Raw genomic sequence first — 23,627 nt, 5'->3', positions numbered from 1 at the left:
ATCTTAACCCACTTAAGCCAGTTTATAGTTGTTATTTTCCTTTTTTCTATTTTTTCTAGATGTTATCCATTTTTAACACAACTAAATACATATAAAGATTTGTTTACTTTTTGTTTTTTTGTTTTAATTCTGATTATAAAAATGTTTTTAATGCAAGAAAATGTAATCAGTGCAATAGTGATGCATCAATCAAATAAATATATTGATATGATGAATATTTAAATATTCAATATATATATATATATATATTATATATTCAGTAAAAATATACAAGTATTGTAGCATAATTTAAATATTTGATATCAACCATTCTACACATTTCCTCTTTAAGATTGTGAAAAATACACTTAACTATTGTTATTAATATTAATTTGGACATTTATTTTTTTGAAACCCTAGATGAACATCTTACTGTGTATAAGCTATATATTGTTGAGTTGAAGTTTGACACAATGATTGGCATTGTCAGGTGGGCAGAGAAGCTCGATGCTTTAACAGCCACAGCCGTCCAGGACCCAGAGGGCTTTTTGGGGCATCCTGTCAATGCCTTTAAACTCATGAAGAGACTAAACACAGAATGGGGTGAAGTGGAAGATCTAGTGCTCAAGGACATGTCTGATGGTTAGTATCACTGTAATTCATTTACATCTATTTGGTCAATATTTACTGATAACTGATGCACCTTATGTTATTTTAATATACCAAATTTCATTGGTATAAGATTGGTTAACTGTTCTCTCAAATATTTCATGAAACATTCAGATATTAAAACATTGTAACAACTCCAATAACATGGCATTAATAGCCTTGCATCACATTAAGCTACTAATGGAGGATTTAGACATCTAAATAAGTTCTAGCATTGTCTCATGTGGTTTGTTGGTGGTCTACTTAGGTTGCCGTCTGAGGTGGTCTGTTTTAGTTTGTATTGTCTGTTCTCACTCTTTTAGTAATAAAATCTTTTAGATGTTAGTATGAATATGTTAGTCTTAAGGATATCTGTAAGCTAGTGTGCTCCAAAACAGTGACAAAATGTGCATTTAGAAGATATAAACATCCAAAACTTGCAGTTTATCAGTTCCGCCTAAATAGATCAATGATTTTTTTTTCATTACCTCGTAATTCAGTTTTTCATCAAATCTTCTGGCCAATCACATGCTCTCTAGTTTCTGACATGTCCCGCCCCCTTCAAAACGCTTCTCGTTTGCTTTTTATTTGATGCTCTTGAGCTCAACCACTCTCACTTGCAGAGCTGTGATAAAACAAAATGCTATTGGCGGTTTTGGGCTGGGCTATTATATATCTCACCTGTCTTTATGTTGTGATCATGGCAAACATTGAATAAAAAATGCACATTTCACTTCAAGGAATAAATTAAATGTGACAGTAAAAGTACCATATTAAAATATATTTTAGTTTAAGCAATCTTTTTATTTTTATATATAGTAGTTCTTGTTATAAACGATGTATCTGAGCATATTTTGTAAAAATCTCTTGCAAAATATCTTACTTTGATTATATATAGCTACTCAGCTAACATGAAAATGACTGTCATATTTCCTAGTTCCGCCCTCAAGAGGCTCTGATTGCACATTATGTCAGCTAACATAATGTGCTGTAAATCGCGGATTGGCTCCACATCACCAGGAAGCGTCACGACTCATGCCTGCTCTCTAAAATCTGACAAGTGTCTTTCATAAATATTCGGGTTATAAGCATGCATAAGAAATATGAAACGTTCACATATGTTTTACTAATTGTTATTTGAGATGTAGAACGCAGTGAAAGTGGCCGCACTGAGTGACACTGCAGCGCTGGTGACGATTGTGTGTGTTTACAGCAGTTTGATGGATAAATATGAATTTGTAGCTAAATTGTTAATTGTGGCAAACAACATTTGTCCCATTGTTTACATCCTAGTTTACGTCATTGCTACAACATACCGTTAACGCTAGAAACTATGCATGTTATAGATCAATTTTAACAAATAAAAACACTTACAGGTTGTGGCTCACAATCCACAGCTTTGTCTATTATGGTTGGAGCTGCTCCTTCTTTAAGGAGTTTTAGCCAGATCCAGCACTGAACTGGGAGAAATTTTGGAAGCTCTCCTTTGTCAAATGCTAGAGATATATCTTTATTATAATTCTCTGGAACATAATTAAAATTAAACTGTAAGCACTTCTCTCTTTGTACCGTGTCCTTTGGAAGCACAAATACAGAAACAGAAGAGGCTTTGTGGTAATAGCTGTGTTTGGATGCCATTTAAGCTTTCTCTGCTATTACATCACAGCGCCTCTGGCCACGTCACTTTGCTGTGCAGGGTGTATGCGCGTAACCTGAAGGGCTACTTTTGTAGTCCCCAAACTTCGTTCTTGTAAAAACCAATGTCTCCCTTTGCATTGAACTTTGAGCATTGAACTTTGAACATAGTACATTCAGAGATGTTGTTTATGTTCACACATCTTCATTACACATGAACTAAAGTTTAAAATATGATATCACAGTGGACCACCCCTTTAATCAAATACCATAACTTTCCCTCCCCTTCGAAACGACTTTCATCCTTTCCTGGTCACATGGAATTCCTTTGTGGCGGAGGTATCAGTGGGTGTCTCATTTCCGCTCTGACTTTGTCCATTTTTCAGAATTGATAGCAAAGACCGTCTTTCAACAATCTAATTGATTCTCAAAGATTGAAATTAAGCACCACCCTACATTTTGTACGTCACGATAGCGGAAAAAAATTAAATGATAGAATTGTGGGTTAGCTATCCCTTTAATTTGAGGCATGTATGTAGGATTTTGATCGTTTTAGTGCATATTTTATGTGAAATTATAGCTGTACCACACTGAAAGTTAGTAGAATGTGTGAATCTATGTGAAGAGTAAAAAGAGACCTACAGGACATACTGAGATATGTGTCCAACTTAACTAATCTAACAGTGCTACTAGATTTTCTTCTTAAAGATATGTTTTTTCTTATAAAAAGCTAAAAACATTTTCTTTTAGGCTTTATCTCAAACCTGACCATTCAGCGCCAGTACTTCCCCAATGATGAAGACCAGAATGGTGCAGCAAAAGCCCTCCTCCGACTGCAGGACACATATAAACTGGACACACAGACCATCTCTTCTGGAGACCTGCCTGGTAAGAGTGACTTGTATTTTTTTTTGCCTCTTTCCAACCATTTTCAGACGTGCCTTTTTTTGCAGTTGTATCTGATGGCCAGTGTTGGGTGTAATTCGTTACTGGGTTAATAAGTTGGGTTAATTGGGTTAATTACATAGGTTAAACCAGTTACTGTAATTAGACTACTTTTCCTCAAGTAAAAAAAACAAAGGGATTACTTTTTAGTTTTTATGTAATTTAGTTAGTTACTTATGATGTTCTTGCCTTAAGTACTATAAATATCTTCAACAGTTCTGGATTAATAATTTCAGAGAAGCAGCGTAACAAAATACAAATATATTTTGGAGAATAATTCTAATATTTAAAATTTATATAATTTATTATTGTTTAAATGTTAAGTTCTGCTCAAATGTAAATATTCATTTGGCTCAAATGTAATTAATTAAAAACATTTATTTTCAGTTTATGCATTTAGATTCATAGGGATTTGAAATAGTATCGAGTATCGTATCGAGTCATAATCGAGTAATAGTAACGTATCAAGTATAGGTAATTTGAGTAATTAAATTACTTTTCAGATATAGTAAACAAAAAAGTAATGTCAATAAAATTTTGATGATGTAATCAGTTATTAACTTTTTTGAATTAACTTTTTTTTTTGCAGGTGTTAATACAGGTTTACCATTTAAAAGCACCCTAACGGTAGAGGACTGTTTTGAGCTGGGAAAAATCGCCTACTCTGACGCAGACTACTATCACACAGAGCTGTGGATGGCCCAGGCGCTCAAGCAGCTTGATGAAGGAGAAGAATCCAACGTTGAGATAGCCACTGTTCTGGACTACCTCAGTTACTCCGTCTACCAACAGGGGGAGCTGGAGAGAGCACTGGAATATACCAAGAGACTGCTTACTGTGGGTAAGTCTGCTCTATTTAAGACTGTCCACAAACTCCACACAGAAATGCCAACTGACCTAGCCGAGGCTCGAACCAGCGAACTTCTTGCTGTGAGGTGACATCACTACCCACTGCGCCATCCTTATATAATAATATAAATAAGCAAATTAATAATAATAATGATAATAATAATAGTAATAGCAAAAAAAAGCTACTTTTGAACAGGGCATTCGGGTTTGCCCCAGGGCCCAATATGTTCGTAAACAGGCCATGGTAGTAGCCTATAATATTTATGCACAATTGCACACAATCACATAGCTCTAAAAAATTTCATGAATGCTTATTTTAGACTCATCAGTTGTCCTAACTATTACAAAGCTTTTCAAATATTTATCTCTGCTGTATAGATCCGGAGCACCAGCGAGCTCTTGGGAACCTAAAATATTTTGACTACCAGCTAGCCAAACAGAAGAAGGCAGAGAAGGAACAGAGCACCAAGGAAGAGAGCAAGAAGGAGCAAGAAACGTCAGATGGGAAGAAGGAATATCTCCCTGAGAAGAGGAAATATGAGAAGCTGTGTAGAGGAGAAGGACTCAGAATGGTGAATAACTGAATATTGTAAATGATGCATTATTATAAATATTAACTGAAATGTTAACCATATGTAATATGTAAGCCCAAACGGAATTTTTTAGCGCAGAAATCCACAGTTTTCTGCAGAGTTTTAGCCCATCTTTGAGTCTATTTATTAACTGGTGTAAATGTGTGTAAATTTATATTTATTCAGTATTTAAATTTATTTCAGTAATATTATTGACTAATATGAAAGTGTTCAGTTGATTTATTTACAATACAGTTTGTAAAGTAACATTTTCTTTCTTTTAGTAGAGATACATTATATGAGAGACTTGCTTTGTTTACCAGATAAGTGGATTTAGATGGTTTTGCATTGTAATCAATAATAAAAGTTAAAAACTATGCATTTTTTATTTCATAAATTAAGATTTATTTACAATTCTCCCAGAGTAATTTCCGCATAAATCCACAGATTTTTTACAAAATTCTCAGCAGAAATAGCAAAAAATGTTTGCACATTCTGTCTGTCCTGTTTTGTTCTGTCTTCTGTCCAGTAATATGCTGCTGTATGAATCCACTATACTCTTTTTTTTTTTTTTTTTTTAGCTTAATATTTTTTGTATATTTATGAAGTTGGGTTGTCTGCATATTAAAAGGAAAACTTAGCTTTTTTGGAAATAGGCTAATTTTACATATATATGATACATATATATGATTTCACCCTTACAGACTCCTAGGAGACAGAGGCATTTGTTCTGCCGTTACTTCAACGGTAACAGACATCCATTTTACACAATCGGGCCAGTGAAACAAGAAGACGAATGGGACCGTCCACGTATCATCCGTTATCACGAGATAATAACAGAACAAGAAATAGAAAAAGTCAAGGAGCTCTCCAAACCAAGGGTGAGTTAAACCTTTACACACATTAACATGTTTATTATTATGTACACTCTATATGGCCAGTTGTGTAAAGGAAGGAATTACAAATACTCAAGTTACTCTTACTGAGTTGGTTTTCTCAGGAGTTGTACTTTACTAAGTAGTTAAAAAATGTGTACTTGCAGCTATCCACAATTCATATTCAAAATGCTGGAGTGGATGCCACGCATAACCATTTAAAGGGCACCTATGGTGAAAAATCTACTTTTCAAGCTATTTGGACAGACGTGTGTAGGTATTGTGTATAGACCGTCATATTGGACTGATATGAAACACACCCAGTCCTTTTTTTTAATTTAACAATATAAAAACGGTGGACCAATTGGAGCGGTTTTGAGACCATATTTTCAGTTTGTTGTTTCACATCCGACATTTTCAGCGTGTGAGTCAAAGCGATGTCACCAAAGGAACACTATTTTTAGATGTAAGGCTCATTGGGCTCAACACAAGATCAACATTCACCACATGATCGCTCTCATCGGCAGAGGTGGGTAGTAACGAATTACATTTACTTTGTTACATTTACTTGAGTAAAATTGTTGGGTAATGTGTACTTTTTGAGTACATTTAAAAATGTGTTTTTTACTCTTACTCAAGTAAATTATTAGATTTTACATTTAATAATCTTTACTCTTCGCTACATTTGGCGGCGTTCCTCCATTACTGTCAAATGATAAAAAATATGATTCATATGAATTGTTTGCAAATATCGCGATGCACTGCATTGGTTGCTATAGAGATGTGTCTCCCGCTTTCAGTTAGAGCACGCGCGCCTGTGTTGGAGTGATGGCTGAAGTCGAGGAAGACATATGAGTTTATACTGCTGTCCCGCCATGTCGCCATCTGCGATACGAGAAGGATGGTCCCGATGTCTGTGCATTGAGTCTATCGGATCAGGTCACCCCTTGGTCTCAAATTCAGTCTATGTTTTCACATCAAGACGTCAACAAGAATAGTTTGATAATGCGATGCATGCTGTAATTTACATCGAACTGACATTGCAACATATACATGAACATCAGCTCCAACCTGAAAAAAACATGTGGTGTTAAAATTATTATTGGTTACTAGGGGATAACTAAAGAAACTGCTGTTTAGTGGAATAACTGATTAGCCCTGCACATATTAGTCGTTCACATTTAACCTTTAAAATTATAATATTTAAACATTATTTTTAACATAAAAATGGTGTGTGGATATATATCGAATTATTAGCCGCCTGTATATTTTTCTTCAATTTCTGTTTAGCAGAAAGATTTTATCAGCACATTTCTATTTTTTTAATAATTAATAGCTAATAACTGATTTCTTTTAATTTTTGCCATGATGACCGAACTGAATATCTTACTAGATATTCTTCAAGACACTAGCATTCAGCTTAAAGTGACATTTAAAGGCTTAACCAAGTTCACTTGGCAGGTTAGGGTAATAGGCAAATCATTAACGATGGTTTGTTCTGGAGACAATCAAAACAAATACTCCTTAAGTGGAATAATAATATTAATATTCCCTAATTCCTTAACATTAAAAACTGCTTTTATTTTAGCAGTAAGACTTTCAATAGAAGAAAGAATATTATAGAAAATACTGTGAAAAACTATATATATATATGAATAAATATAAATAATGAAAAGTAACTAGTAACTATTTACTTGAGTACTTTTTTTCATCATTTACTTTTAAAATTGTTACTTGTACTTTTACTTGAGTATAGATTTTGGATACTTTATCCACCTCTGCTCATCGGCGCCATTGTTTGTAACTTTAGGTGGGTTTGCAAACGTGTACTTTTCATTGCGTCTTACTTAAACTTCAGCCGTTTGCATTTCCCGCGGTCACAAAAACTCCCTGTCATCTTAACCAGGTGCAGCTGGAAAGTGCGAGTGTGTTGCCTCACGTGCGCGTCCCTCCATTGGAAATAACGAACTTGCTTTTAAGCAGGTTGCACACCAGAAACGCCGCTCGGTGACATGCCACGCAGCGCCATGCATTTTAGAAATCTAAACAGAGGTTTCTATCGGGGCACACACAACGGCGCCACAAGTCGGCAGCTGACCGCGGCCACCAGCCATGACCCAGGACACTGTTCATATTTCTGCCACGCCACAGAGCGCCATCTGAATAGTTTCATTTTAAATAACATGCGAATGAGCGCATCTGGTGTGCCGTGTCACGGCTCTGAGCGGCGCATCCGGTGTGTGACACCCTTTAGTCATAGACTCAGTCAAAGTTAATTCAGTCTGCGTGGTTATTAGTCTCGGTGTACAAGCTCGGAATATTAAACCAGCACACAGTTGGCTGTAAAACTATACAAAGACACAAATGATTTTGTAGTCTCTGCTTGGTTTGTGTCCGAGTCCAGGTCGTACATGTACGGCTGAATGCTGGTCCTCTCACTCATGTTGCTTCTCTTTGTCTGCCTGTCTGTTGCCATACACAACGCGGGGGAGCTCTTGGCTCCGCCCCCTTGTTAAGTTGGGCGGGAAGTCGAAACTAATTTTCAAGTGAAGGAACACACCCCTAAAACAGCGAGCTGTGTACACGCCCCCAAAATGACACTTTTAAACACATTATAATAAAACAATCTGAATTGTGTTTTGAACTGAACCTGGTACACTCAGAAGAACCATAATATTAATGTCACATCCTAAAAAAGGGGTAAACTAGGTGCCCTTTAAATGATACTTAAGGCTTTTTCACACATAGACAAAGATCAATGCACATATATGGAGCACAAGTATGGTAAAAAAAAAGCTCAAAGTGCTTGTCTAATATGCATAAACCAATGAGGCTGGTTCTTGTGTATCATTAAAGTACAGCTTCTGTTGACCTTATTTGTTGTGAAATTCAAGAATATGGATGTGGTTTGTGTGTCTACATGTTTTTGGCCATGTAGTATGTACATAGTGTACTGTGGGAAAATGCTGCACATTTATATGCAGGGTTCATAAAAACCTGTAAGCATTATCTAAATAAAATTTATATAGTTATATATTTATATATCATCTAACAGCAACGAGGTCATGGTTCAAGCCTCGGCTGGGTCAGTTGGCATTTCTGTGTGGAGTTTGCATGTTCTCCTTGTGTTGGCGTGGGTTTCCCTTGAGTGCTCTGGTTTCCCCCACAAGTCCAAACACATGCGCTATAGGTGAATTGAGTAAGCTAAAATTGTTAGTAGTGTATGTGTGTGAATAAGTGTGTATGGATGTTGATGGGTTGCAGCTGGAAGGGCATCCGCTGCGTAAAACATGCTGGATAAGTTGGCGGTTCATTCCGCTGTGGCGACCCCAGATTAATAAAGGGACTTGAAAGAAAATGAATGAATTAATTAATGAATATAAATTGAAACTAAATAGATTATTGCATGTTTTATGATATGCTGTAATAAATATTAACATGCATTGTTTTTTACCACACATATGTAGACATTGCATGAAACATTAGGTCATGAAAATTTACTTGAAAGTCTTGGAAAAATCATGGAAAAGTTATGGAATTTTAGTAGTTAGAATGTGTTTGAACCCTGTATATGTGACTGCTATACTGAGATCACATGACAATCCGATATGACACAGTTTATCTATAAACTACCTGTTATCAGTTAAATATAAATATAATAAAACAATGATAATGTTTGTGAGTAGTCATTTCTAAAAGGATGCTGTTGAAACCATAACATTTGATTCTAAATCCAGTTATAAGTATCAATATGTTACTTACAGCATCTATGAATTCTAACTGGTCTGAAGTGTACATAAAATATGTGACCAGTCTTATGTTGAATGGAAATATTTATTTATTTTAAGTAAAGATCATGTTCCAATAAGAAATTTTGTTAATTTCCTACTGTAAATATATCAAAACTCTATATCAAACTTTTTGATTAGTAATGTGCTTTCCATTATTTTTATTTGCACAGTTTTAAAGGGGATTTTCTAAGTATTTCGATTATTTTTGAACCTTCAGATTCCAGATTTTTAAATAGTTATATCTCGCTCAAATATTATTCTATCCTAACAAATCAAACACCAGTGGAAAGCTTATTTCTTCGACTAACTGATATTGTACAAATCTCAATTTCAAGAAATCGTACTCTTAATGACTGCTTTTGTGGTCCAGGGTCACATATGGGTTCAGATGTCATCACTTCTTTGATTTTAGTTTATTGTAGTACATAATTTTGTGTTAAATGTGCCTGGAAATTACGTTTTTTAGCTCTTAGTATCAGTATGTTAGTCTTAAGGATATCTATAAGCGAGTGTGCTCCAAAACAAAGGCAAAATGTGCATTTAGAAGATATAAACATCCAAAGCTTACAGTTTTTCACTTCCGCCTAAATGGATCAATGACTTTTTTGACATCACCTTATACTTCAGTTTCTCATCAAATCTTCTGACCAATCAAATGCTGTATAGTATCTGACATGCCCCGCCCCCTTCAAGATGCTTTTCATTTGCTTTTCATTTGATCTGCTTGAGCTCAACCACTCTCACTGGCAGAGCTATGATAAAAAACAAAACGCTATTGGCTGTTTTTTTTATAAAGGGGCTACTATTGGTCTCGCCCTCTTTTCGTGTTTCAGTAGAGATTACATCAAATTTCATATTAAAAAAATGCACATTTCAAAGCACTTCACAGGACTTTTAAATAAAACAAATGGAGCCTCTTATATTTGGAGTATTCCAACTCCCCACAACCTCTAACCTGTTATTATTTTGAATTATTGGTGCTCGTCATGTAATTAAGACACCATAGCAGGCAGAAAGAGTGTGTTGGTTAGTGGTCACTGCTGTGTAACTTGTGTACTCTTGGCCGGTTGGCTCAACAGCTGCGCCGAGCCACCATCTCCAACCCCATTACTGGTGTCCTAGAGACTGCACAGTATCGCATCAGTAAAAGGTAAGGCTCCTGTAGGCATGTAGCTCTGCTAATCAATTTACTGGTTCTTCCTACTGCATGCTGGGAAAGCAGCTTTAACAAGAGAACACACAAAAGGGATCACACATATATACAGGACTGGTCAAGTATTGTATGCTCACCAAGACTGCATTTATTTAATAGAAAACACGTTAATAGTAATATTGTGACGTTTTATCTTTTTTTTATTTTTAAAATATAGGAACAACAAATAATAACTTGACTTCTTGTTGATCATTTGGTATCAGAAGTGGCTTCTATGAAAGGCAAAGGCCTCTAGATTACGCTAATTTTACCAAAATAAAATATGATCATGCCTTGATTTATAATTATTTAATTAGGACAGTAAGGTCTCACTTTGCTGAAACAAAAGTTTTGTCACGTAACAGAAATAATGTACAGTATAGAATATAAGGTCATGGTGCAGTGGAAAAAGAATTAATATTGTGTATGACTCCCATGAGTTTGAAGGACTGCATCCATACATCTCTGCAATGAATCAAATAACTTATTATTAAAGTCATCTGGAATTACAAAGAAAGCATTCTTGCAGGACTCCCAGAGTTCATCAAGATTCTTTGGATTCATTTTCAATGCCTTCATCTTACCCCAGACATACTCAATAATGTTCATGTCTGGTGACTGGGCTGGCCAATCCTGGAGCACCCACCATGACCTTCTTTGCTTTAAGAAACTTTCATGTGGAGGCTGAAGTATGAGCGCTAAAGAGCGCTATCTTCATGCTGTTGATGTTGCCATCCACTCAGCAGATCTCTCGCAAACCCCTATTCTGAGTGTAAACCCAAACCATGATTTTTCCATCACCAAACTTGACTGATTTCTTTGGGAATCTTGGGTCCATGTGGGTTCCAATAGGTCTTCGGCAGTATTTGTGATCATTGGGATGCAGTTCAACAGATGATTCTTCTGAAAATTCTACCTTCTGACATTTTTCCTAGAAGTCAAGTTATTATTTGTTGCTCTTACAACTAGGATCAAAGACAAGACTTTTGTCAGGCAGTGTACATTAAAAAAATGTCATATGTGTGATGCAAAGCTGAAACATTATTTTAGTTGTCAGTGCCACATAATCCTTTAGAAATGATTCTAATATACTGATTTTTTTGGTTTTTGCTGTATAATATTTGAAACCAGGATACGTTTATTTGAGATTCTTTTAATAGGAAGCTCAAACGAACGAACATCTCAGTCAGTCACTTTTGAGTTCTTGATGAATAAAATTTCTCATTCGTTTTGAACAGTAAAAAGTTTTGAACAGTAGTGTATCAAATATTAAGAGGCAAAACAGTTTTAAGCATGGATAATAATTATTTTCAAAAATGCTTCTTGAGAACCAAACAAGCATATTACTATGATTTATGAGGGATCATGTGGAAAATTCAATTTTGCTAGCACAAGATTAAATTATCTTTGAAATATATCAAAATAGGAAACCCTCAGATCAAAACAGTATTTCATAATACTACTTTTTACTGTAGTTCTATTCAAATAAATGCAGCCTCAGTGAGAACAAAAATAATTTCTCTAGCATCATGCCATTGTACTGGCCAACAATTTAGCAAATTTTTTAACAATGCATGATAAATATTCAGTTAACAGACAAATAGATATCCCTGTTTGTCATGCCATTCTTGGGAATGCTGCTTTTCCGGTGTTTCTTTACACACAAGAGGTACATAAACACAGTTCTACCCAGGCCATGTAGAAATAAAAACCACACATGCCGTCCAAGTGCACAGTTGGTGGAGTTCAGTTGAAGTTGGTATCAAGTCCAGCGCTTATAGTGACATCACTTTCACATCTCTTTTCTATTTCCTCTGTTTGTTTGTTTGTTTTCCTTTGTGCTGGCTCTATAGCTCAGGCGCGCCACCGTTCATGACCCTCAAACTGGCAAACTCACCACCGCCCAGTACAGAGTCTCCAAGAGGTAAGGGGTCAGAGATCAAGGGCAGAGGCCATATCTGTTCCCCCTTCTCCATTTTTGCCCAGTATCTTCTTTGTGCACCTCAGTTATCATTTCATCTGTTAAACAATGTGTAGTTTATCTGGATAAATCAGTTTCATCATAATGTCATGTTTACGATGTAAACAGTCCAAACACAGTCATAGTTTTATAAAAACAACAATGAAAAAATTATATTCTGTCTAATTTTACAAAACTATTCAAAGCTTAACTCTGATTGGCCGATGAACATTCCAAGGGGCCGTCCATGCAGCGTTTTTCCTTTCCAATTCTCTACTATTCTATTGTTTCTATTGTTAATGTAAGCAAGCACATGATGGACTTGTTTGATTGTTACTTGAGGTGTCACGCAGCTGAGGGCTGAATGTTTTAGACACTGCAACTTTTACATTTATCATTGCGTTATCACTGTAAGTTCCAAAGCAGTAGACCAATCAGAAGAAGAATTCAGAAGAATTCTGAAGTGGGACAATCGTTGCAAGTTTCTGTTTACAGGCGATCAGACACCGATACACCCATGCCTTATGCTGCACTTTTTTCAAACTATTCCAAAGCATTGCAATTTGCATTTTTAGAAGCAAAGACATGTTCAAGTGTGAATGAGGCCTAAGACGTGCAATTATTTTCAAATAAACGCATGGCTAAAGTAGTTTCAGTCAGGTCTTGAACAAATTCCAGTTTCATATCACTACACCAAATGAGTTTGATTATTTCACAGACTACAACTTTTAAAAAACCAAATCAAAGCAAAAATAAATGGCTTTGGATGAAATACACCACATCCTGTCCTCTCTTTACATGGTTGTCTATACATTACTAAGAAACGCAAACACTCACCAAATGGTGCCACCGGTGTGCACACCCTCATAGAAAACTGTGAGTGGTGCATCTGGTGTACAACCCCCTTTAAGAAACCAGTTTGACAAAAACCTGACAAATGTCTTGAAATACAACATGTGAACAGTGTCTTTAGGTGTAACCATGTCTTTAACAATGGTATAAGTTAAATAATTGACTCCTGTCCATTGACTTATTAGAAAATAATCCACACTTCACATTGTGACTGCATCACCGCCTAATTCAACTGTTATTCCTTACAGAATTTACTTGCCCTCAAACTGTTACAAACTTGCAATAATGATTAATGTACATAATTCACATACAAAAACAATTGCATACATTAAAGCGAGCAAACAGGCGAAACAAAGTGAAGTTCACATGCTATGATTGACCACAGCTGGTCTCACATCATCAATCACTAACCAACCAATCAGACTGATATAAAAATGCATATAAATTGTCCACCTTCCTTACCTTTGTCATCCTCGTTTTTTCGACAACCCCCCCCCCCCCTTTCCACCTCAACTTCTTCCTAAAATCCAATAGCAGGGGAGTTCTCGAGACCTACCTGAGCTCAGACTCCCCTCTATCTGTCCTGTCTAAATGGAGGGAGCCCCAGGCTCATGGATCCTCAGAGCTCAGGGCTCTCTCCCAGGACAGCATGCTAAATACGCTGTTACTTATTTAAGCATTAGCTAAGTGTGAACTCTTAAATGAGTATATTATACTTGCGCCTCGTCAGTACCTAGATGGGAGACCACAAGGGAAAGCTAGGTTGCAGCCGGAAGTGGTGTTAGTTAGACCAGGAGGGGGCGCTCAACCTGCAGTCTGTGCAGGTCCTAACACCAGAGTATATTGAGGGGGTCTCTATACTGCTCAGTGAGCACAGTATTTCAGATGAGACGTTAAACAGAGGTCCTGACTCTCTGTGGTCGTTAAAAATCCCAGGACGCCTTTCAAAAAAGAGTAAGGGTTTAACCCAGGCATCCTGGCCAAATTTGCCCACTGGCCACTGACCATCATGGCCTCCTAACGATCCCCATGTGCATCTCATAATTAGCTTCATCACTCTGTCTCCTCTAAACCAATCAGCTGGTGTGTGGTGTGCGGTCTGGTGCAATATGACTGCCGCTGCATCATTCAGCTGGATGCTGCACACTGGTGGTGGATGAGGAGATTCCCCCAAAAAATGTGTAAAGCGCTTTGAGTGTCCAGAAAAGCGCTACATAAATATAAGGAATTATTTTTAATTATTATTATTATACTTATGCTATATGTAGTAATAGGTTTATATTGATATGTCAAATTGTGATCATTTTATGACGTTTAAGCTTAATAATCAGGAAAAATTTCCATTTTGCTTGTTTTCTGGCATTATTAGTTGCAAAACAGACACATCTGTTGGTTTGTGAAATAGCGTGGCTGCATAAAAAAGTACAAATGAGATTTTACATGGTTTTCTATAACTTGAGAAAACACGTGACCATTCTTTAACTGCTGAAATGATACTATGGACTACATCGGTGCCACTTATTATAGAGAATTCCACTCAACAGGTTATTATTGAAAGCGTTTAAGTAACCCTAACTACCTTTCATATGAGATCAACCAAACAATGAGTACGTTTACATGGACAACAATAATCCGATTTTAATACCTTTAAGACGATACTCTGATTAAGAGTCTAGCATGTAAACAGTGGTTTTTGATGACCTTAATCTGACTAAAGTCATAATCGAACTAAACAGAAATAGAATTAAGACATGTGAAGCATGCCGATTTTAGTCGCATAATTGAAGTGCAGTACAGACATGTAAACACCTCAATCACACTATTACTTTTAGTCGTGTTTTGCCACAGGATATTCCATACAGACACGGCTGTCTGACACTATTCTCTGCACCTTCCGAGTCAGCAAAGGACCACAGACACACACACATTGCGGAATGCAGAGGGGGTTTTTTGTTCCATTTTGCGTGCGGTATCAAACTCCAGTAAAATACCAGTCCTTTTATACTCTCATTCAATTCCTCAGTTTGTCATGGGGGCATGAATGAAATGTTCCTGATTTAACGTGAAACTGCATTAAAGTAAAAAAATGGCAAATAAAACAACCAAAATTACTTAAAACTATTAAGATACTTTGTCAGATTGAGCCAAATAATTTGATTACTCGTGTCCATGTAAACGTAGTCAAAGACTCATTTCTGTTAATAAATCACAGATTCACACTAGTTTATGGATTTACATCATCTAAGAAATCTAATTTGAAGGATGGCCATGGTTGGCGGTGGTGGGTTTTGCACAAGCAGACACCACTTGTTGAATCCTAAAGTCTTGAGTGCCTGCATATTAACAGTACTAAAGCTTCAGTCAAATACTAAACACTGCTTTAATGCTGCAGCTTTACACTGGACATATGCTTCTGTTGTTTTTATGTTATGTTATTAATTGTCTTCTCTCAGTGCATGGTTGGCGGCCTATGAGCATCCGATTGTGGATCGCATCAATCAGCGCATTGAAGACATCACAGGCCTCAATGTCAAAACAGCAGAAGAGTTACAGGTAACTTTCCTCAGGTCTTTAAAGGGTTAATTCACCCAAAAATGGAAAATTTAAAAGGCATTTGAGGTTTATATGACTTTCAGTTGAATTAGTCGAAATTAAAAAAAAAAACTTTGATGGCAGCTGTATTTTTTCAACAGTCGCAAAGAAGTCTAATAAAGTGCATCCATCCACAATAAACACGTTCATCACATGGCTCCAAGGGATGAATAAAGGTGTCCTGTAGTGAATCTATGCATTTTTGTATGCAAAATTTCCTGACTGTCACCAATTGTTGTTGCTAAAAGGGATACAGCTACAGCTGGATGTTAAGTTATGGAAAAAGTGAATTCAGGAGGTTGTTATCGCTGAGTAAAGCCAGACAGGCTATCGATAACCATCCTGGATGTACTTAATCATGCTTATTACATGGCTGCTTGCCACAATACCTACAAATTAGACACAAAACATTGGCATAATAGTCGATCAATTCTCTATATACACACACACATATATATATAACATATATATATATATTGCAGTCTATGATATATACACACACACACACACACACACACATATATATATATATATATATATATATATATATATATATATATATATATATATATATATATACATTTTTACTTTTGACAGACTGAAATGCAGACTTTTGAGAACAGAGGCATGTCTTTCCACAATCAATCTCTGATTGGTCTTTTATTTTGGACTATTATTTATCATTTTATCATATTTATTTTGGACTATTATTTATCATTTTATCTTATATATTTTGGACTATTATTTATCATTTCCTGATTCGTCAAACCCCTCTTATATGACAATTACACAACCGGTAAAATGTAGGTACAGATGCCAGCAAAATATTTGCATGGCCAGTGTGCATGAATGACCACATACCTTGTGTTTTAGGCTATTAGTGTAAATGGAGATTGTATTTCTGAAAACAATAAAAACGCCGGTCGAGACAAGGAGCGTCATTCTATAAGACCATTTCAAAATGAAAACGCACTAGCGTAAGCTTCACACATTAACCCCTCTGTATTGTTCAAATGGACTACCCTTTTGTTATGTTCGTCGCTGTTTTTGGCCCCCACGTGACTTCCATTATAACCAGATTTTTAAATTGTAAAGCATTGACACCAAAAACTCATACATTTTTGATTGTTGGTGGTTTTCCCTGTTGGGAAAAGGTCAAATTTGTAATTTTTTCTGTTGATTATCAGTTAGTGCCATTAACCCTTTACATCGGCCTAGGAAAAAAACAGTTTCTGGTTTTTCAAATTATAGTGAGCATGCATAAATACACTTACTATAGTTACTGTCTTCTAAGAGCTGAGGAGCTTATTTTTATTTTCTCAGACATATCTAGATAAGTGTGCAAAGGTCTCTTTCTCTCACACACACACACACGCACACACACACACACACACACACGCATACACACACAATACTCAATATAACTCCATATTAAAGCCAGAAACTAAGGTTTTTTGCACTGCAACTGATGATCAGTAGCAACATTTACAAATTTGACCTCTTCCCAATGGGGAAAATCACCAACAATCAAGAATACATGATAATATGGTGTCATGGCTTTGCAATTAATAAATGTCATTGTAATAGAGGTCAATGGGGCAAAAACTGCCACCAACATAATGAAAGGGTAATGAATTTGTCCAGAGTCTATAGTTGAGTTTTTTTAAATTTCATAGGATTTTTTCAAAATATGTGTCAAAATAAGATTTATTGGTAAAAATCATTCCATTTGCTGAAACACAGAGAAAGCTGTGGCCAAATGAAGTCTTAAAGTCACCAAAGAGTGGTTGTGAACATCCCCAACAGCACACAAGGGTTAATACATGAGACTGACAATTATGTCGCATTGCAATTTTAATACCATTTCTACATTTTCTCTTCTAAGGTGGCAAATTATGGTGTTGGAGGACAATATGAACCCCATTTTGACTTTGGACGGGTAAATATAAAGTTCTTCAATCATTACAATATGTGATGTAATACACCAAGTTGTATGTATCATTTTAACAAGTGTTTTCCACCAGAAAGATGAACCAGATGCCTTTAAAGAGCTGGGCACAGGGAATCGCATAGCAACCTGGCTCTTCTACGTGAGTACAACTCCATCACTGTCCTGTCAATATTAGGATCTGCTGCTGTCATCACTTGTGTTTGATTTCTATGTAAAATATCCGGTGTGTTGCAGATGAGTGATGTAGCAGCGGGGGGAGCCACTGTCTTTCCAGAAGTGGGAGCCGCAGTAAAGCCACTGAAGGTGCTCTTTGTTTGAATTTTCATTGACAGAAGATGTTTTATACTTGCATTTAATTCACTAAAGAGTTTTGTTTTCTTATAATCTCTGATGTCTTTGATATATGGTTCAACTTAGGACTGCACCATATATAATTTCAGCATCGATATGGCAATGTGCGAATCCGAATTAGTCACATCGCAGGATCTGCAATGTCAAGATGGGATTACAATTAACCAAGAACTGCAGTTCACAGTAGGGCTGTACAATATTGGATAAAAATTTAACTGCGATTATTTAGTATTTCTGCTATATTTATTGTGATATGAATTTAATTTCACAAGATGACTCCATTTTGGATAGATTTCATCCTTTTACATCAGTTGGGATGATTTTGAATAAGAGCGCATCTGCATAAAACATACAAAAAAAATTCCAAATAAAATAAAGAAATTAAAACACAGATGAAAACAACAGAAGAAAAATAAAAATTGAATAAACTGAGCTTAATGGTTTTCGGTGGAGTCTAACAGTATTGCGGTCAGTGGTAGAAAGAGTGGTACTGAAAAGTCATACTTAAGTAAAAGTACCATTACTTGCCTAAAAATGTAGTGCAAGTACAGTAAAAGTATCTGTTGTAAATATTACTCAAAGTATGTGTAAAAAGTAGCCCTTTCAAAAGTACTCAAGAGTAGTGAGTATTACGCTGTAAAGGATGATGCATTTACATGTAATTTGTGGATGTGAGTGTAAACGTAACATTCTATAGTGCATTTATTTATTGCCCAGCAGGCACACGATGTCATAAGACATTAATATTAGGTTACATTCAGGTCGTGACGTTAAGTGACCAAAATTCAATGTCTAGCCAGTGTTTAAGAACGACGTTATTTTGATGTCCAATAATTATGTCAATTGATATTGATATTTGGTTGATTTTAGGTTGTGTTAGAAAGTTATGGAATAATTTTTGTGCCAAAAAGAATGAACGTAATTTTATAAAACTGAACGTAACTTTCCAAGAAACAATCAAAAATATGCCACTGCAAAAAAAGAAAAATACAATGAAAACAAAAAAATGAACTCAGTCGCACGAATTTAACATGCTCTTCAAATATGCTTCATTCTTTGTTAATGATTTTCAAAGAATTGTTTTCGCGAATCATGGATTTTGAATGCGTTGCCACAGTTTTCACTTACGCTTCGCAAATTTTCGTTTGCTGTTTTGGCACAAACTTCTCGTGGGGGCGGGCTTAACAGCGATCTACACTGATTGGCTAATGAGCTTTTGATGGACAGTTGCTCTCTGACCTGGAAACACAGACGGTGACGTCAGTGGCGCGCATATCGGAAAGTTGTTGCGGTGTGCAATACGTCATGCTTTATGTTAAGTATTAATGTTAGTATTTTACCTACGGTCGTCTCTTAGTTTCTAAAGATGACCTCCCGGGAGAGACACGGAGCGGTGCCATCATCTTCCACCTCAGCTTGTCCCTCAGGGCAGCTTGAAGTAAGTTCGTGTTGCTAAAGTAACGTTTATCAATAACAACAATAAAAGTTTTATTCATGTACAGTGTGCAACAGTTCTGGCTTTTTTTAACACTTTTATTGTTTAAATGTTGTGTTTAGAAACGTTATACATTTTTGTTTTATTGTGTAAAAACATGGATATGTTTATTGGGAACACAACAAAACCTCAAAAATAGCCCCTAACTAATACCACTGTTCTATGTATAGTGTTAAAATGTATTATAAATAGAAAGTGTTGCTATTTGTTATTGTCATGACTGCAAAACTGAAACCTGGCCATCTCTTGGTCCACTGTTTGACTCGAGTGCTGACCCTGCCTTGTGCTGATTTTCCCGAGCGACTGGTTAAGAATTTCAAGGATGTTATGTACAGCTGCAGATGCAGCATCTGCACCAAGATTAATGCCTTGCTGTAGAATATAAAGACCAGTTTGATACCTGCACTACAATGACACGTCCTTACATATAATAAGTATAACTGTATAAAACAGCAATCTAACTAAAATTAAAACAATTAAACTACATGACATAACAGCAGTGCACTGCAAACTTGTGAATAACAACAATAACCCGCAAAATAACTGTTGCACACTGTACATGAATAAAACTTTTATTGTTGTTATTGATAAAACACGAACTTACTTCAAGCTGCCCTGAGGGACAAGCTGAGGTGGAAGATGATGGCACCGCTCCGTGTCTCTCCCGGAAAGTCATCTTTAGAAACTAATAGACGACCGTAGGTAAAATACTAACATTAATACTTAACATAAAGCATGACGTATTGCACACCGCAACAACTTTCCGATATGCGCGCCACTGACGTCACCGTCTGTGCTTCCAGGTCAGAGAGCAACTGTCCATCAAAAGCTCATTAGCCAATCAGTGTAGATCGCTGTTATGCCCGCCCCCACGAGAAGTTTGTGCCAAAACAGCAAACGAAAATTTACGAAGCGTAAGTGAAAACTGTGGCAACGCATTCAAAATCCATGATTCGCGAAAACAATTCTTTGAAAATCATTAACAAAGAATGAAGCATATTTAAAGAGCATGTTAAATTCGTGCGACTGAGTTCATTTTTTTGTTTTCATTGTGTTTTTCTTCTTTTGCAGTGGCATATTTTTGATCGTTTCTTGGAAAGTTACGTTCAGTTTTATAAAGTTACGTTCATTCTTATTGGCACAAAAATTATTCCATAGAAAGTGACCAAAATCCAAAGTTGAACCAACATCTTAAACCAACATTATATTGACATTAAATACTGACATTTATTTGTCAGGGATGGCAACCAAAATCCAACATCTGATAGACGTCATAGTGGTAACGTCCACACAGCGTCAAGCTGTAACATCATTAGATGTGGATATTTGGTTGGTTTTAGGTTGGATGTTGGACATTGACGTCGGCCTGACATTAAGTTTTGATGTCAACCCGATTTTCATTTCCAAACAAAATGCAACATCTCCACAACGTTGGGGTACAACATCAATTTGATGTCATGTTGACGTCTTGTGACTGCTGGGTGTTTAAGGCCATTTCAGTCATCATACAGTAAACATCTGTCATCAGTGTCATGCATCTAAACAGTCTCTGGGTCAATGTATGTAAAGATTTTGGACATCTTCTTGGACACTTTTAATGCTACCAAACAGTTTGGAACATCGCCCATGTCTTGAGGCTGTTCATTATGAGCGATTTACCTTCTATGTGTGATTTGATTGGACAGGAATCACAGGACTGATTTCTCTAATCCCCATAGACAAGAAATAATAAAGTAGTGACTGCAGGTTGAAGGAAAGTAGTGGAGTAAAAGTACCAATACTGCTCTAAAACCGTACTCAAGGGAAAGTAAAAGTACACATATTTAAAACTACCTAGTAAATTACATTTTCTGAGAAAACAACTCAATTAAACAAATTTGTAATTTGTTAATTTACATCACTGATTGTGGTACAGAAATAAAAATATGAAATCTAAAATAACACTATTGTCTTCATTGCATAAATTAAACACAATTAATCTTTGTAAAATGTATAAGTTCTAGTGGCCAAATTAAGTTCACTTAAAATATTACAGTCTCAGACTTTAAAACACCAATCCTATCCACCAACCCTTTAAATAGGGGTGAATGTGATGTAATTGTCTTGTTTGTGTCTGTGTTCAGGGCACCGCAGTGTTCTGGTATAATCTGTTTCCCAGTGGAGAAGGAGATTACAGCACGAGACACGCAGCCTGTCCAGTACTAGTGGGAAACAAGTGGGGTGAGGGTCTCAGACTTTCAGCAGACCTCCTTTAAGCTCTAACTGTAGCTTGTTTTAGTAATCTAGCCAATGCTATCTATTTTTTTTTCTTTCCTTTAGTGTCAAATAAATGGATCCATGAGCGAGGTCAGGAATTCAGGAGACCCTGTGGCCTGAAAGAGACCGACTGACCCACGCCATCCACCATTTTTCTCATTCACTTAAGACTCTGAAGACAGTCCCGCTCTACATGTCCACTGTCCATAGCAGCAACACTTATTTTCAGTGAGGAGTGTGTATGTGTGTGTTTTTGTGATATCAGGACACATGTATAATGACATGGGTATGACGCCGGTATTATAAAGAGAAAGTGACTTATGAGGCCATGTCCCTGTTTTTCAAAAGGCTCATAAATCATACAGAATGAACCGGAATGTTTTTTCGGGAAGTAAGCGTGCACACAGTTTCCTGTGAGAGAGAGTTTGGTTTAGGGGTAGGGTGATAGACACAGTTTGAAAAGTATAGAAACAGTGGAAACCTATGAAATGTCCCCACAGTTCACAAAAGCAAGCATGTTTGTGTGTACTTGTATATATGGTTTACGAGCAGGGTGGGAATTACAAGGGGGTTTGGGAGGAGTTAACCCCTCCGATTAACACATGTAGGACATTAAAACAAGATGTATGGGGTTCAGTCCTTTAATAGTGGGACAATGTTCTCTGATCGGTATCTTAAATAATATTAGTAATTAAAATAATTTATATATATGAGCAATATTACATGAGTAGCAGTGTAATATGGCTGTATATCGGCCTGTGGGAGGCATGTCATATTGTAATATTAATATAATATTATTATAGTTTGATGGCATAATTGTGTATATAAAAAAAAAAAAATCAAACACGGAGAGTCTAAAAACCCTTTTGTATGAGGAACTACTTTCTTACGCCATTCATTTACATCTGCAGCTGACGTCAGAACAGCAGAAATCGTTGCTCATTCACAAACGTCACTTTAGAGCTAGTATTTCTATGTTGCAATCAGGAGATCACAATAATTAACGCCGGAAAAGCAAACACTAGCAGATTACTATGGTATAAATACAGTATTATTAGAGAGAGATAGACTTAGAATTTGACTTAATTGTTTAATAAGGATTTGATCAACTATGCGGTCCCTGTCGCCATCTTGTGGCGGAACATCAACCGTCTTTGCTTTGCTCAGTATGACAGGCTGATGGCCGCCGACATGCTGAATTTCCAAAATTATAAATATTTAAAATAGGCACTGTCCTTATAAATAAACTGCACAGATGCAATCTAAACAACTACATTCTCGCCTGTCCAACAGCTGCAATATTTGTCAAACTGTAGTGAGTCTATTAATCTGCTGTCACTCTATGTGGGCGGAGTAATACACAAGGGTGAAAAGGCTGTACGAGTGATGTTATTGCAGAATATGGCATGGCTATCAGAACTGTGAGAAAATTATCAGAGAAAATTATGTATAAAATAATATATATATATATATATATATGTATATATATATATATATATATATATATATATATGTATATATATATATGTATATATATATATGTATATATATATATGTATATATATATATGTATATATATATATGTATATATATATGTATATATATATATATATATATATATATATATGTATATATATATATATATATATATATATGTATATATGTATATATATATATATATATA

At 36.0% G+C, this 23,627-nt stretch overlaps 1 protein-coding gene across 3 annotated transcripts in view; it reads left to right on the top strand.

Moving 5' to 3' along the window:
* The window catches only part of p4ha1a (prolyl 4-hydroxylase, alpha polypeptide I a), a 41,385-nt gene extending 17,980 nt beyond the window's left edge, over positions 1-23,405 (top strand). The window contains exons 4-16 of one of the 3 annotated variants that reach the window (XM_056469454.1): positions 470-621; positions 3,013-3,150; positions 3,797-4,048; positions 4,435-4,628; positions 5,333-5,509; positions 10,374-10,444; positions 12,345-12,410; positions 15,752-15,851; positions 17,776-17,829; positions 17,915-17,980; positions 18,076-18,144; positions 21,811-21,907; positions 22,007-23,405. In XM_056469454.1, coding sequence (XP_056325429.1) covers positions 470-621; positions 3,013-3,150; positions 3,797-4,048; positions 4,435-4,628; positions 5,333-5,509; positions 10,374-10,444; positions 12,345-12,410; positions 15,752-15,851; positions 17,776-17,829; positions 17,915-17,980; positions 18,076-18,144; positions 21,811-21,907; positions 22,007-22,077 — 1,507 coding nt within the window. In that variant the 3' untranslated portion in view covers positions 22,078-23,405. Of the gene's footprint in view, positions 1-469; positions 622-3,012; positions 3,151-3,796; positions 4,049-4,434; positions 4,629-5,332; positions 5,510-10,373; positions 10,445-12,339; positions 12,411-15,751; positions 15,852-17,775; positions 17,830-17,914; positions 17,981-18,075; positions 18,145-21,810; positions 21,908-22,006 lie in introns of all 3 variants that reach the window. The other 2 variants (XM_056469453.1, XM_056469452.1) reach the window with 2 other exon arrangements.
* Positions 23,406-23,627: the final 222 nt, after the last annotated feature.

This window comes from Danio aesculapii, chromosome 12 (genome assembly GCF_903798145.1).
Source record: "Danio aesculapii chromosome 12, fDanAes4.1, whole genome shotgun sequence".
Classification (NCBI taxonomy): Eukaryota; Metazoa; Chordata; class Actinopteri; order Cypriniformes; family Danionidae; genus Danio; species Danio aesculapii.
The sequence above is the reverse complement of the archived record's forward strand: the minus strand, read 5'-3'. Positions and strand labels throughout refer to the sequence as shown.